General features: G+C 42.3%; 1 protein-coding gene across 1 annotated transcript in view; it reads left to right on the plus strand.

Moving 5' to 3' along the window:
• Positions 1-1,323: 1,323 nt before the first annotated feature.
• CWF19L2 (CWF19 like cell cycle control factor 2) overlaps positions 1,324-16,643 on the plus strand; it is an 84,251-nt gene continuing 68,931 nt past the window's right edge. Inside the window, exon 1 of the mRNA XM_040583967.1 lies at positions 1,324-1,467. Within this exon, the coding sequence (XP_040439901.1) occupies positions 1,384-1,467 (84 nt within the window). The 5' untranslated portion in view covers positions 1,324-1,383. The remainder of the gene's footprint in view (positions 1,468-16,643) is intronic.

Raw genomic sequence — 16,643 nt, forward strand, 5'->3', positions numbered from 1 at the left:
TGGAGGTATAGTAGCCCTGCCACACACTGGTGGCCAAGCACAGCTTTTAAGTGCCTGAATGTGCATGCTTTTAATTTCCCATCTCCTGTCGCAGCACTCTTCAAACTAGCTGGCTGCAACAAGGTCTTTTACCGTCTCATACCAACATACTCTTCATGCCAGCCCCTCTGCTGCCTTCTCCTCGTCTCTCCTCATCCAGGACACACGTTCTTTCTTCTCTCTGCTTCTTCCTGGGCTGCTCTCCCTTCATTGGCTCTCAACCCCTTAACAGAACCAGCCACAGCTGCACCCTATATACATTGGCCAACCCACCGCCCCTGAACCCAGCCCACAGCTGTATATTATCAATGCTAATTAACCCAGTTTCATTCCACTACAAATCCTCCTTTTTTTTTTTTTTTTTTAAACATTTCATACTTTATATTTTTAACAATCATCACAACCTTTTTACAAATAAACTTTTCATACAGTCCGGACAACTTGTCCCAGAACTTGTCTTTTTTTCTTCTTAACATTTTATGCCTCAGGTATTTAACAGTCATCACAACCTGTTACAAATAAACTTTTCATACAGTCCTCTATAATTCCTCTACAGTCTCCCATCCAGGCTCATCCTGAGCAGATAGCACCCTGCTGTTCCAGAAGCCACGGGCTAGCAGATATGCACAGAACCAGCTGCAAACGGGGCCGAAAGCAGCTGAGAGACCCATCTGCAGATGGGTGGTGGCAACACTGGGTGCTGTGTGGCACTGGGGCATGTCAGCATTGGTTTGGCTGTGCTTCCACTCCTGACTTCTTGTTGACAGCGCGGCCCGGTGCTTGCACGAGGTGATCCCAGTTGAGGGTTTGGACGATGTCATCCCAGTTGAGGGTTCACATGAGGTGACCCCAGTTCAGGGCTCTCACGAGGTGATTTTGGCCTGGCGGGACGGCGAGCGTGGAGGCCAGCGTCCCCCTCCCAGGACTCGGCGGTGCTGTCAGCCACGCAGCACTGGCATCCGCCAAGTGCTTGTGCCACGGCGGGATGTTTGGCCGACCTCGGCCGGGGCGGCGGCGGGAAGCCCTCCGCACGCTGGCTGGGGTTCTGGCGCTGTGAGAGGTGTCGGGGGGACTGGCGTGAGAGCGGGAGCGCTGCGGCCGGACGCCGCGGGAGCAGACGGGCTGGGGGGGCCCCGCTCCGTGCGCGGGAGGCGGACTCTGCCCCGCCCCGGGGCCGCGGCCCGCCGCGGAGGACTCTGTGTCGCCCCGCCCCGCCTCGCCCCGCCCTGCCCCGCCCCGCCCCGCTCCTCTCGCCGTTGCCTGGGACGCCGTTTACGACAGCGTCACGGCCTCGCCGTATGGCGGGGCTGCTGCGCGGCAGTTGGTTTCCGGCGGGGACCGGCGATGGCGTCCGGGTTTGAGAGCGAACGGAGCTTGGCGGCGCGCAAGGAGCAGCGGCAGCGGCAGCGGGAGGTTCTGCTGGCGCAGGTGGGGGGGCCCGGCTCGGCCTTTCCGTGGGGACCACGTAGCTCCGTCCCTCCTCCAGACCGGGTGCTGGGGCGCTCCTGAGGGCGGCCCTAGCCGCGGCCTCCTGCCCGCAGGCCTCTCCCTGACGGTGGCAGCTGGAGGAGGGGGACGCTCCGGGGGGAGCCCCTTCTGGGAACGTAGTTTTGAGTGACAGCCACCTGAGTTTTGCCACTTGTAGTGGTATTGATGCGCTCGTATTTTGCTTATTACGTGTTTCTGTGCTTCCACCTTTGGAAAGAGCCAGGGTTTGTCTTCTTTACACTCTCTCTTCAGATATTTGTATACCTTAATAAGACACCACCCCCACTGCTCAGCCTTCTCTTCTTTGGGCTAAACCATCCCAGCTCACAGCCTTTCCTTAGATGAGACATAAAAGGCAACACTTCCTCCTTGTCTTCCCGGCTTGTCTTTCCTAGAGTCAGTATTCCTCCATTAGAACACTCTGGTCATGAAGTAGTAATAACTTGAGCAGCAGTGGGACAGCCTGTTTTCATGGAACCAGGATGTTAGTTACTTGTTTATATGTTGCTGTAGTGTTAGCCAAGAATTAGGAGGCTCCCACTCACAGATACTTTGGTAGAGTTGTTGCGACTTGGAGATGTGTGGTAATCCTGATGCACTGTACTTAAAATCAGCCTATCAGCCATATTTGGTACTTGTGCAGTAAGCTGCTGATTCTTGTTGTGACTTTTATGTGGAGTGAATGATAAGGTAGTAAATGGTACATCAGTTAGATGACATGACTTGTTTTGAAGTTTAAAAGTGAAGTGGGGGATAACTGTATGGAAAGAAAAATGTAGGAGGAAGACTAGGTAGACAGGGTATGGAAAAAGTATGAGGCTGTGATGATGGGCTTTTGAGAGAGGGAAGGCCAAAGTAAGCAGCAACGAAATCTTGCTGGGCAAAGATAAAAGTAGTAGGAAAATAGCCTGAATAGCTGAGGCTTACATGGTAGTGATTTTTTGTCTCAAGGCAAAGTAGGAAGACAGAAAGAGGATTTCAGGTAATGTGTTGTGTGGGTGTCTCCCTTGCACAGTTGTGGAATCTTTTCTGGGCAATAGAAGTTCCCTTCAGTGACTTGATAAGATGGGGTGATCCTGCTGCACTGTCTGCTTCCCCCTTTTTTTCAAGCAGTTGGTGGGAAATTCCTTCAGCTTGATAACAGTGAATCATACTACCCTGCAAAGGTTTGCTGTTGCTGTTAAGATGGCTTTTGCTCTATTTGAACTTCTATATGATATGTTTAAGAGTGCTTCTTTGCTTAGTTCAACCTCTTGGATGTTCAGAAAATACGTTTAACTGGAAGCGAAACTTATGTAGGACACCATTATCCTACTTTACCTTTTCTTCACAGTTGGTGCCCCTTGTACAGCAAACTATTTGGGGCAATGCCACTCTCTTTGAATCATAGAACAGCCCTGCTTGGAAGGACCTTGAAGGATCACCTGGTCCAATCCTTTATGGGAATGGGAGCCTAGATGAGATAATCTAGTGCTCTGTTTAATCGCATCTTGAAAATCTGCAGTGATGAGGATTCCACCTTGTGTCCTCTCCATGTGGCCCACTCCTTGTAAAGAGAGAGCCTCCATCCTCTTTATAGGTGTCCTTTAAATACTGAAATACTGTGATGAGGTCCTCCCTTAGATGTCTCTTCTCCAGGGGAAAAAGATCAAACTTCAGCCTTTCTTCCTAGAGCAGGGTCTCCAGCCCGTTGATCATCTTCATGGCTCTCCTTTGGACACTTGCCAGTCTGTCTGCATCTTTCTTGAATAGTGGGGGCTGGCACTGGACGCAAGGCTTGATGAGTGTGGCTTGACAAGTGCTGAGTGGGATGTTCGTGTCTCTGTCTGCTAGCGATGACGCTGCGGATGCAGCCCAGGGTTGGATTTGCCTTGGTTGCTGCAGCAGCGCACTGCTGACCCCTGTGCCGCTTGTTATCCACCAGGACCCCTGGGTCCCTTTCAGCAAGGCTGCTCCCCAGCTGCACAGATCTGAACCTGTACTAGGCTCTTGGGTTATGTTGTCCCAGGTGTAGGACCTTGCACTTATTTTATTAAATTTCATACAATTCTAGCCTGCTCTTCCAGCCTCTCCAGGTGTCTGTGTGAGATGTCTTGCCCGTCTAATGTATCTACCTCACCACCCGGTTTGGTGTCATCAGCAAACTTGGTGAGGATACTTTCAGTCTCATCATCCATATCATCTATGAAGATGTTGAGCAGTGTGGGATCCAGTGTTGATCCTGGGGCACCCATCTGTGACAGGCTGCCAGCCTGACTAAAATCAGTGAAAAACGGTTACTTTCTGTGAAAGCTTTTTAGTGTCAGGCATTATTGCAGTAGTTTATTTAATCATCATCTTCCTCTTATTTGCTTCTATTTACATCGACAGTTTAACATGAAATAAAACATAAATTTCACCTCAAATCCTGTGTTCAGTTTTGGGCTCCTCATGTCAAGAGGGACATTGAGGTGCTGGAATGTGTCCAGAGAAGGGCAGTGAAGCTGACGCAGGGTCTGGAGCACAAGCCTTTTGAGGAGCAGCTGAAGGAGCTGGGTTTGTTTAGTCTGGAGAAGAGGAGACTCAGGGGGGATCTTACTGCTCTCTACAGCTACCTAAAAGGAGGTCATAGGCAGGTGGGAGTCGATCTCTTCTCCCAGGTAACAAGCGATAGGACAAGAGGAGATGGCCTCAAGCTGTGCCAGGGGAGCTGTAAATTGGGTATTAGGAAAAATTCCATTACAGAAAGGACGGTCAAACATTGGAACAAGCTGCCCAAGAGGTGGTGGAATCACCATCCCTAGAGGTGTTTAAAAAATGTGTAGATGCAGTGCTTAGGGACATGGTTTAGTGGTGGGCTTGGCAGTCCTGGGTTAGCAGTTGGATTTGATGATCGCAAAGGTCTTTTCGAATCCAAATTCTATGATTCTATAGCAGTGTTCTTCTGTGAGGATGTTTTTAAAAATTTTGTATAACTTCCTCTTTCCAAATACCTGTGGATATTTTTTACTTTTTTTTTGTTAGTATCTCCAAAATACTGTTGATTTGACATGAGATATGTAGCATTAAACACTTTTGTGATGTTTTTGTAGTAACTGGATTGTGGTACTAAATATGCTGCAATCTGTGGAAAAAGGCAATGAACTTGTATTTAACCTCTCATCATGTTTAGGCAAGCCTCAGTTCAAGGAGGCAGTAAAGCTGAGAAAGCTTTGGTTGCAGTAGTGTTGAAGAAATGCTACAGCAATGAGCCAAAGCTACTTTCATAGAGAAAATGTTGAAGTTGGGGATGAGAGCACTTATTCATACAGAGGATGTGCAGAGAAGAGGGATGAAGGTTGATTTTGGCACGGTTTGGGTTAGTACTAGACAGCATGGTATCCTGAGCATAGGGGCTCCACTTATTGTTAGGATGTGTCTCAAGAGGTCTTTGATGTAATGTAGCTTTGTAGGTCCTAGGTTTAGCTGCTGTTCATCAGCCTTGTGGAAGAATGTTAGGAGAACTGGTTTGGAGGTTTTAGAATGAAACAAATCTGGTATGATTTCTTATCAGTAAGATGTGCTGTATTGCAAGGTATGTATATAGGATCTGTCTTGAATTTTTTGATTTTTCTTTGATTTGAACAAGAAACTGACAATCATTGTATTGTTCAGAATGTTTTTAAAATACTGCAAATACAGATTACTCCTAGATGGCAGTCTTAAAAACATACTTACAACTTCTGTGTGTTACTAAATAAAACCAAGTGCACAACCCTAGTTTTCTGGAGGAAGGCAACCCTAATTTTCTGTGTACAACAGTGGGCTCAGGGTTGACTTCAACCACTCAAGATTAACAGCTGGGGAATAAATAGCTCTATGAAGGTGCTATGTAGTTCCTCAGATAAAAGCTAGTCAAATGTTAGAAATTATTGGGAAAGGAACAGTGTACAAAGGAAATGGTTACACGGACATGTTACTGATTTCTGCATAATACCAAGTAGTGTATGCGCTTCTGGTCCCATTGTCTCAAGGAGAACTGAACAGTCTTGGAGAAGGTGGGAAGAAAGATGTCAGAGGTGATCTTGGTACAGACTGTCCAAAGAGAATATAAAGTTTTTGAGATGGGAAAAAAAATAGACTGGAAAAAGTTAATTTGAGGGAGTTCTGTAAAATCATAAGTGATATGGAGAAGGGAATAGAGAATTGCTATCTGTTGTTTCTTTCAGTGGAAAAACTAGGTCATATTAAGGGATTTGCAGGTAGCCAGCTCAGAGCAGACAAAAGAATGCCGATGATTTTTTGCACGGAGAACTTGTAGGGCCTCTTGTGTAGTGTGTTGCAAATACTGACACTTCTGCCCAGACAAGAATAGTCTAAAAGCAAAAATATATGTTGAAAGTTATTGATTAAAAAGCTGCTGAGCCTCAAATTGCAGGAGGATACAGGAATATTTTGGAGATACCTCACTTTAGGCTTAACCCTATATCCACTCTTGTCAGCTTCCCTGGACATTACTGGACATTTTTCAGTTGGGATACTAGCTTAGATTCTCAGATCTGAGTGCTGAGAAATTCAATACAGGGAAGCTGGATGGAGTATAATTTGTGAAATACTAAGCACTATGGTTTTATAAGTCCTTTTTTTTGGTGGCATGTAGAAAGGGATCTTGAGACAGTAACAGGGTTTTCTACAGGATTTAACCATTTGAGGTGCTTGGTCCCTATAGAGCCTTTGAGAAACTTTTGCAATATGACTTCTCAGCCTCTTACTGAAAGTGCACATTCTAGCCTGTGTTATTTTTCCACGGTGTTATCGTTCCACTTCTGAGTAACCTAAAGCTAAGAGACTCCATGACTTTCAGGGATTCTCTTGGGTGCGTTGATTAGCACTGAAACATATATTAATGATCAGATGGTTTTCATTGCTGTTGCTTGTGCAGCTGCCTTGTTCATCATCATATGATGTCCTTGAACTGTTTCTTTTCTGTGCAGTAAGAATTAAAATTTGAAGTAAGGAGAGGACATGTTGAAGGTTGGTAGTTTCCCTCCCAGCCCCCTTTTTGTACCAGAGTTTTAGAATGTGTTAGCAAAAGTGTATAATAAGCATTACATTCTATTCAAGTTGATGTGGGACAAAGAAGGCTATAGAGTTTCCTTTATCCCTGTTTTGCCTAATAGAGAAATTTAGGAATGAAACTTAAAAAAACTCCACAAAACAAACCCAAACCTTGTTGCATGTTTCCTCTTTCCATTTATGGACCAAATAACCTAATACTAAAATATGTCAAAGGGCGACATTTGAAAGACTTCTTGTGTAGCCACTCGGTTATTTCTGTGCAAAATCATTTTAGCGTTTTGTAACATGGAATCATGAGGATATTGTAGTTGCCATGTCAGAACTCTGCTGTCTGCTTTTCAGAGATGAAACTGACTTACTGCCACCTTTTTGCTGACAGAATAACATTTGTTTCGTTGTTGAAGTTGAGAGACACTGTGACTTGCAAAGGCTGGAGATGGAAAAAAAAAGGGGGGGGGGGATATAGATGTATATGTAATATGTACTAGTATTTCAGACATACGGTAACATAGTACAATTTTAAAACAGCATTTGATGGAGAGGTTAAATCTTCTATATTTAGCTTAAGTAATTGATGTTGTCCCCATTGTGTCACACATCTAGCGACAGTCTGTACTTAGCTACTCTGGTTTGGTTTTTATGTTTTGAACTTTTCTTAATAAACTCTCTTTTGAATTAAGTTAAAAACAGGTTTTGTCATGAGCAGGCATGAAAATCTTTCTTTTCTTCTGTCTGTTCAGAAAAAGAAGTAGAAAACGGACAAATGAAAAAAACCTAACCTCCCCTTGGGGATACTCTGCCTGAAGTTTTATGCAGGAAAAAAGTTGCAAATGGCAAATCAGTTGGTAGGGATTTATTGCTTCTTTGCTTCTTACTGAGGAAGGAAAACCAGTCCTCATTTGAAGAAAATAATGATTTCTGAAGTTTATGAACTCCTACAGATGTTAGTCTGTTCGTTAAGGTATGTATATTATTGATAGTATCAGTAAGTGAGAACAGATTAATGTCTTAAGTGTACTGACTTTCTCTGCTTTACTTAGGTTACTTTGATTATGGTTAGACTATCTGCTGCTATAGTGATGGAACAGAATTGGGAGAAAACTACTGCAAAGATTTATCTCAGTGCATTTTGACTGTCTTGCTTGCAAAGACAAAAAGGTGCACAGGGACTTTCATGTGTGGCGAATGTAGTCAAGACAGTTATTTGGTGGTTGCAATCTTGGAAGCTCCTGCTTTTTGCTTTGGGAAAGACAATTCGGAAGCTGCATAGGTCTTCACTTCTGATAATCCAAGAAGTTTGGAGAAATGACTGTGCTTCAGTAGTTCTCTTTCTGGAAAGATGAGATGTTCAGCCAACTCACCTTAAGGAGCTTTTAGATATGAAATACTGAAAATTATTAGTCCGTCTTCTGTCAGTTATGTAGCTGAGGCTAAGATAACAGGGAGCTCTTTAGTTCTTGGTAGGACATTGAAGAGTCTGAGAGAACCTTCACTATCTCTTCAGAAGTACTTCTTCTCAACTGGGCTCAGTAGAGGAATCTGGGATTGGCTCACTTGCAGATTCCATATCCACAGTAATCAAGAGATTAAATATATAGTAGACTTTGAAACAGTTATAGAAATAATTTCTTTAATACCTTTTATTTGTAAAACAAGCTGAACAGAAGAAGTTGCTTCTTGTTGATTTATTTTTTTAAAAATTTATTTACTGTTTCATGGGTTTTGCTGGTTATGTATGTATACTTCTTTTGAAGAACCAAAATAGCAGCCAGCTCATCAATAGAGATTTCTCTTTTAAATTTTGGAAACGTGTTCTTTTATTTGTGTTGTCTGTCCTCCCAACTGCATTGGTAAAACCCAGCAGCTGGTAATGTTTATGATAATGATCAGTAATCAAATAATTAAGTGTTGACATGCAAATTGTTATTAAGCTCCAGAAATAGCGTCTTGTTTTGATGAGTGTGATAGTTCATGACAGTACTGTTTTAGTTCGCAAGTTAAGAACAAGAAAATAATCTGATAGGAGTTTTGATTAAGTCCAGGGATGTGCAGTTTTCATATAGATGTGAACGCTTTTTTTTTGATAAAAACTAGGAATTATTAAGTGTTGAATTATTCTTGTGTCTGTGCTATGACATGCACTTCAGGGTTGCTTTTCTGTTACTTGTTTATTTTTTTTCATGGACTTCGAGCCTTACACTCTTCAGTCTCTGAGGGTGATGTGATTTGACCATTCCTTGTGCAGAAAATCCTGTCTTTTATTTAAGGATTACTGGTAGATTACAAGTTTCTCTTGATAGCTGCACATATTGATTAAAAAAAACCAAACTTGAGTGTTGATAAATATGTCAAACAAAGTATATTCTTTAAGCAATGTAAATAAAATGATGCCTTGAAACAAGTTCATTGCACAAACAACAAATTGTGTTTAGTTTTACTTGTTTAGGTTTCTGAAAAAGTTGATTTGATATGTGCAAGGCATTATTTTTGGAAACATCTTGTCTGATGCTTTTGATTTTGACTTCTACCTTTGTATTTGTTTTACATGTTTTGATTTATTTTGTTTGAAAAGAGGACCTAAAATGTAAAAAAAACCCCAATGTGCAACAATGTCACTGAGTTCACTGTATTTGAGCTCTAAACAAGCTGTGAAATCAGCAGGTTGTCCTGGTGAAGTATGATCAGATATTTCCTCATAAAAGCCTAACCATTGGGTTGATGCAGTGACTAGTATTTGCTGAGGTGATGGAATGCTTTGGCAGTATTTCACACTTCAGTTTTCAGTGGAAAATTACAGAAATTTCTCCTTAGACAGAAATTAATAACAAAATGTATCACTGTTAGGGGTTATAGAGCTTTTATTTGTTGCAGGTTACTTCTGTGCTGTAATGCTAAGCATCTCCTTTTGTTCTTTCCCTTCTAAATCCTTTATGAAGTGTTATATCCCTGACTCTCCCTGTTGAAGGAAATAAGCTTGTTAGTGTTACTATACTCACTTAAATCTCTTAGTAATATTAGGAGATTAACAGCCCTGAGAAATGAGTGCTGCCTTTTCACAAAAGGTTTTCAGACTTGACAAAGCACCTTTGTACGCATTTTTGCAAGCAACATCTTTGGTTTAAGAGACAGGCCATTGCGGAAGGCGAGTGATGAAGACAGATGTCTTCATTGTTATATTCTGTAAGTCCTTCCTTCAGAGCTTGCTCTGCCACAGGAGCGGAGAGGTCCTACATTAACATGAAGTATCTGCCTGCACTTTCCTAGCAGTAGTAGCTACTGTAGCGCATCTGTTTGTGTTGTCTGCAGCTGTACCAGCAGAAACAGTTACTATCTCCCAGGTGTTTCTGAGTGAAGATTGACATCTACAGTCTGCTCTTTAAATTTCATGTCTGACTGTTCTGTAATGATTATTGATCACAAGAAGCTTAAACGATTTAAGTGATGGTAATTTCATGACCTGTCTTCTATGCCTTTTGGCAAGTGAAAATGACAAAAAGTGATGACATTTCCAGCTGGCATGGCTGTGTCTGGGAGAGGTGGAGGTACAGGCAGCACTCTGTTGTGATTTGGCAAGTTGGGGTGGAAGCGAAGCCCTTTCTTGTGTTTCAACTGCTGTCCTCCTCAGGAAAGCTTTGTGGATGTAACAATGATCAGAATATTGAGGGTAGAAAAATAGTCTAAGCGTTCACAAAAATGGGTGTGTTTTTCAGGTAGAGAATTGGTATAAAAGCATCAGAACTGCAAGAATTGAAGTTAAGCAGTCATGTAAGCAGGGCTCTCTGGCCCTGAGCTTCGGGGTGATGGAAGCTGTGAGGGTAATACAGTCCACAGTAACCCTTCTGATAGCTGAATATCAGAACTGGTAAATGATTTCTGTGGTTTCTATGATAGGATGGGAGTTGGTCCTCAAATTAGAAAGAAAAGCTCGTTACTCGGATTTTGGGTCTAGTATGTTGATGTCTGAAGGACTGGGCTAGGTGTTAGATCTTTTGAACTTGTCTAACAGAAAGCTGTTACTCTGTTGCTGAAAGGAGTTTTTTACACACTTCTTTCCCAAAATGCACATTTTTTCCCTCTTTCCTTGTGTTTAGACTGGTAGCCTTGATGGTGTTGCCAGAGGAGTAGCTTGGAAATTTGATCTGCAGGAAGCTAGACCCTGCTGGTGGTGGGATTCATTTTGTGTCAGGATGGTCCTTGACTTCCCCTGAGGCCGGACTGCAGGGACAGGCCTGTGCAGGGAAGGTGGTGGGAACACGTGAGGGGGAGTGTGGAGAGAATGGAACGGAGCCCTGCTCTTCAGTGGCAGGTAGCCATTAGAGCAGCTTAGTTGTTACTCAGTGTTGGGTGTTTTTGTCACACTGTATTGATCTGGTGTTGTGCTGTAGTTTCTTCTGATTGTTGGAGAAAAAGGGAATTTTTCTTGTTTTGGATGGAGAATCACAGAACTGTCAGGGTTGAAAGAGACCTCTGGACATCATCTAGTCCAACTACCTGCTAAAGCAGGTTCACCTAGAGCAAGTTGCATGGGATTGCATCTAGACAGATTTTGAATATCTCTAGAGAAGGAGAGACTCCACAATCTGTCCGCGCAGCCTGTTCCAGGGCTCCGTCACCTTCAAGGTGAAGAAGCTCTTTTTCATGTTCAGGTGGAACTTTTTTGTTGCAGGTTGTGCCTGTTGCCCCTTGTCCTGTCGCTGGGCACCACTGAAAAATGTCTGGCCCCATCCTCCTGACACTCACCCTGAAGGTATTTATATGCATTGATAAGATTCTTCTCAGTCTTCTGGGCTAACCAGGTCCAGCTCTCAGCCTTGCCCCATAAGGGAGATGCTCCAGTCCCCTCATCATCTTCATAGCCCTTTGCTGGACCCTCTCCAGTAGTTCCCTGTCTCCCTTGAACTGGGGAGCCCAGAACTGGACACAGCACTCCAGATGCAGCCTCACCAGGGCAGAGTAGAGGGGGAAGACGCTTTTGCAAGAGGACCCATTCATTAAACAGTGTATGCTCAAGTATACACTCGACCTGCTGGCCATCTTCCTCCTAATACACCCCAGGGTCCCATTGGCCACCTTGGCCACAAGGGCACACTGCTGGCTCATGGGCAACTTGCTGCCCACCAGAACTCCCAGGGTCCTCCTCCGCAGAGCTGCCCTCCAGCAGGTCATCCCCTCACCTGCCCTGTTGCACGGGGTTGTTCCTCCTGAGGTGCAGGACCCTACACTTGCCTTTGTTGAACGCCATGAGGTCCCTCCCCGCCCAGCTCTCCAGCCTGTCCAGGTCTCACTGAATGGCAGCGCAGCCTTCTGGTGCATCAGCCACTCCTCCCAGTTCTGCATCATCAGCAACTTTGCTGGGGGCACACTCTGTCCCTTCATCCAGGTCATTGATTAATGAGTTGAACAAGACTGGACCCAGCACTGACCCCTGGGGAACACCGCTGGCTACAGGCGTCCAGCGAGACTCCGTGCTGTTGTTCACAACTCTCTGAGCTCTGCCATTCAGCCAGTTCTCAATCCACCTCACTAACCCACGCTTCCTGAGCTTACCTGTGAGGATGTTATGGGAGGCAGTGTCAAGAGCCTTGCTGAAGTCAAGGTAGACAACATCCACTGCTCTTCTCTCTCATGTACCCAGCCAGTCATTCCATCACAGAAGGCTATCAGGTTGGTCAGGCATGATTTCCCCTTGGTGAATCCGTGCTGACTGCTTCTGGTAACCTTCTTTTCCTCCACATGCTTACGAATTACATCCAGGAAATTGGCTATCGAATGGTGGTGATTATCATCTGAAGAACTAGAGGTTGACCACAGTTAAAGATGGGAAATTGAAGTGGTCTCTGTAGGAGCATGGAAAATTTTCTCAGCCTTGGTGAGAGCTGAAATGCTAAAATTAGGATCAGGAAACAGTGTTGGTCAGGGTTTCTGTGAGCTGGGGTGGGAGTGTTGTAAGTTTTCCTCCCTAGGTGACATCCCTCCACCCTTCTGGATATCTTTGAGGGATTGTCATTTAACAATCTCCATTTATTGTATGACCTAGACCTTGGCAGTGACTTTGACTTTTTCTGCTTCTTTCTCGGGTGGCATGGTGTAATTTTTACAGCTTTTGGTGTTTGTGTTTGCAGTGTATTACAGGCTGTTTGGAGCAAGTTTTATTATTCATCTAGCAGATACTGTTGTCAGCAACCATGCAGGCTGGCCTTAATGACCCACCTAATGAAAATCAGAAAGCTTTCCCTGAAATTGATTTCCTTCCTCATTCAGATGGGGGCTGTGAAATCCAAGACCCTTTGGCCTGCTTGCGGTTAGTACTACCACAAGTGTGGCTCTGTTCACCTTGGCAAACATTGCTAACATAGTGCTGTACAGTAATTACTGTTTTTATAGCACCTTACCAGCCTTATAGACCTTTCAGAGCCTTGGTCAGTAGGCCAACAGGCCAGGTTGGATGGAGCTTTGAGCAACCTGGTCTGGTGAAAGGTGTCCCTGCCAGTGGCAGGGGGGTTGGAACTAGATGATCTTTCAGGTGCCTTCTAACCCAAACCATTGTATGTTTATACTTCATCTCATGCTTGCTGCAAAAGAGACTATGAATAACTTTATTAGGGTGATGTAACATAGCACGATGTTTGCCCTTACTGACAGGTTATTGCTTTTAATGGTCCTCTGTGTTTCTGTGTAGCATGCACACTCATTTGCATAATTAATGCGTTACTTTGAAGTTGAGGTGTTTCAGAAATGTAACATCCTAGATTTATGAAGAAAAAATTAAAAATATTGCAATGGTGACCAAAAATGTACCTACTGTTAAGTATTCTTTTGTAAAAGGGAAGGGATAAATTGTTGGATATTTTTGTGGTATCATAAAGTATTAATGAATCTTAATGTGAATGAAATGCTTGAATTCCTGTGGGTTGAGAAACGCGAAGATATTAGAGCTGGCCTTCACAGCATAGAACAATTGGTCTGAGAGGGGACTTAACTGGTCTTTCTTCCTTTTCTACATTTTATAAAATGCTAGGAAGCCCTGTGTCATTATAAAAGACAAGTGGAATAGAAAAATGAGGTTTGAAGAGCTGATAAAGTAGTGTAGACAGATTTTCCTCCTCCCCTCGTATTTGCAATAATTGTGTGTGTGACTGAGGGGAAAGTATTCATCAACAATAAAAAATGAATATTGTAATTTGATGGTAGAGGAAGCTGGATAGTTTTTAAGAGATAGAAAGGATCAGAGGGTATCACTGCTAACTTTATAGTCTCATGTTAAAATGATAATTTAGGTGAAAGTACAACTTCTTTCATCCTTCTAAATCTCTAGGCAGCTTTCTTTTTATTTTACATACAGATATGGTTAAGAATCTTCTATATTTTATATCTTTGCCTAAGAAGAAACAAACTTTCACCTGGTGCTTTTGTGTTTGTGTGTTTCTTTTTAACTCTGGTGGTATTGCCACTGCAGATCCATCTTGCCTAATCCCATTTCATTTAGTATTCAGGAGACAGTCTGCAGTTTGATGATGATGATTTCTAGTCATTCTGTGTTTGGAGTATGTATTTGTATATTTCAGGCAAAACAACAATGCATGTCTTTTATTAGGATCATGTATCCCAATTACCTAAATACTTGCCTGTAGTTTTTTTCTGTTTATTCTTAGGTAATAGATATTTCTAATAAGAAGTATGAAAGCTCCATTTGTACTGTATTTATGTTAACTTCATTTTATGCAAAATATATTTGTAACTTTGGTAATACGAAGAAAATAATTTTATTTAAAATATACCTGTTATTATAGAGAAGGGTAAGAGGCTAAATCTTCTTAGACAGGCAAAGAGCATATTAAATGAAAGCATGTGGACAAGCTGATCTTGATTGGCCTTTGAGATGTTTATAGATTTATATGCCCAAGAGCTGCTAAAGGGGTGGAATGGAACTGTTGACTCCTACTGCAGGTCTTTATCAAGCAAAAGTGAAATGGAGTGTACAGAAAGCTTGTCCTTTTCCCAGTCTAAGTCTTAGCAAATATTTCATGTTTACTTGTGGGGGAAACAGGGTTGCAGTCTGTTTTTGTTGTGGTTTTCCCATCTAGAACTATATTCAACGTCCTTTATCTCCGCTGTTTCATTTCTATCCAGTTAGAAGCTTATGTTTTGTGTGTGTGTGGCTTGTCGATGTTTTGTGAGTTGCATAGCTGAGGTTATTACCCTTCACTTGTCCAATGTGGCATGCTTGGTTACTTTATTTCAGTCAGATGAATACATTTTTAAGACAGAAGGGCCATCATCATCTGGATGGACCAGAACAGAAAATACCAGTCGGTGATTTCTTCGTGAACTTTCAAGGGTGTTGTCCCCGATGGACAGACGTCTTAGGATGGCCGGGGTTAGCTGGTGAGCTCTCTGGGTCATGGAGAGGTAGCAGGAAACATACCTGCATTTTTTTGAGTCCTGGGTGGTTTTGGTGACTCTATGTTATGCTTAATAGCTATTTCACTCTCACTGGATTATAGCACTGCTTATCCTTTTATTGTTTTGTTTATTTAAAAACTGGAAAACTTTTGATATTGAAATAAATGTCACCAGCATGCTCTTAACTCATTCTTTATTTATCCCTGCTTTTTGAATTTTAAGATGTAGCATTCACCCTTGTAGGCTGTCAGCTTCGTTCTAGAGATGGAAGTCCTAGTCTTGGCCTCTTCATTTGAGCTGATGTAAACTTTGTTTTGTTTTGTTTTGCAAAGTCCCTTCTTTTAAAATTAAGAAGTCAGGATAGCAGCCTTGCTTTACTTGCATTTAAGTGCATTAGAAAGTTTATCACCTGGGGCTTCTAAGAAAGTAGATGATGAAGGTTTAAAATGGGCACAATGTGTAGTGTGTTTTTGTTCTTTGTGCCACTTTCAATATTGCTAACAAAAATGTTCAAAAATAAAGCAGCACTCCTGCCTTGTGAGTTAGCTTTTTTTTTTTTAATAAAAAAAATATCTTATTTTTTAGCATGTATTTCTGTTCATTTGAACCCTTACAGAATGCTGGTCATCCTCCTGCAGGCCTTGTTTTCTATCAGTACAAAAGCTGCAGATTTCTTTCTTGACTTGCCAAAAAAAGAGAAACTGGCCTGTGGTAGGGAGGTTATTGCCTTGTGCAGTGCACAGGCTTGTATCTAGAACTTGTTACAGAGGTTCTCAATGGGTTTTCTAATCTCCAGAGTTGTGGGAGCTTATTTTTTTGTTTTTTTGTTGTTGTTTTTTTTTTTAATAGTGGTCTTTTCTAAACTTGTTTGCAGTCTCTTGGTTTATGATTGAAAACTTTCTGGTAAAACTGGATGATTCAGGATGAAAACCAAACTCCACTTTTAGTTTTTGCTTTGACTTCAGTTATTTAAAAAATAACCCCACAAACAAAAAACCAAAACCATGCTCAGACTTGCAAGACTTGCCTCACACACAATTAGGGTTGTAATAATATAAAATAACTTTCCTCCTTTTTAATCAGGTGTAGTGATATAGTGCACTTTGGGATAAAGAGTTTTCTAATGACCAATTATATTTAAGTAAATTTGTTTGTGAAAGTCATGTTTCTGCTGAAAGTGTTAGAGGGAACTTCAGAGGCTGAAAAGGTTATTTTTTTGATGTAGTTTATAAAAAACCTTTTCAGGCATTGAAACTGTCTGCAATGTTGATTGTTTTTTTCAGAAGTAATAAAAGTATTTCTAGTTTATCTCCATAACCAGAAAGGAAAGCATATTCTGCAGCCCAAAATGCTAATCTTTATACACTTGTCTGCTCCTTGGGAGCATTTGTATGGACTTCTGCAGTTCCAAACTTTATACCTGGCTGAGATATTTTCAAAGGTGAATGTGGACAAGGACAGGCTTGCTAACTCAAATTAACAAAGCAGTAAATGATCAGTGCTTTGTAATGGAGTAATTGCCCAGACAATCTTTTGGAATGGAAAATCAGAAGTCTAGTATATCATATAATACACAGTTCGTGAAGGTTGTAAGAACAGAGGACTTCTTAAAATGAAGAATGGAAGTTGAATGTCTTTGTATCACTTTTGTTTAGGATGACAGGATGAAATCAGTG

This window comes from Falco naumanni, chromosome 2 (assembly GCF_017639655.2).
Source record: "Falco naumanni isolate bFalNau1 chromosome 2, bFalNau1.pat, whole genome shotgun sequence".
Taxonomy (NCBI): domain Eukaryota; kingdom Metazoa; phylum Chordata; class Aves; order Falconiformes; family Falconidae; genus Falco; species Falco naumanni.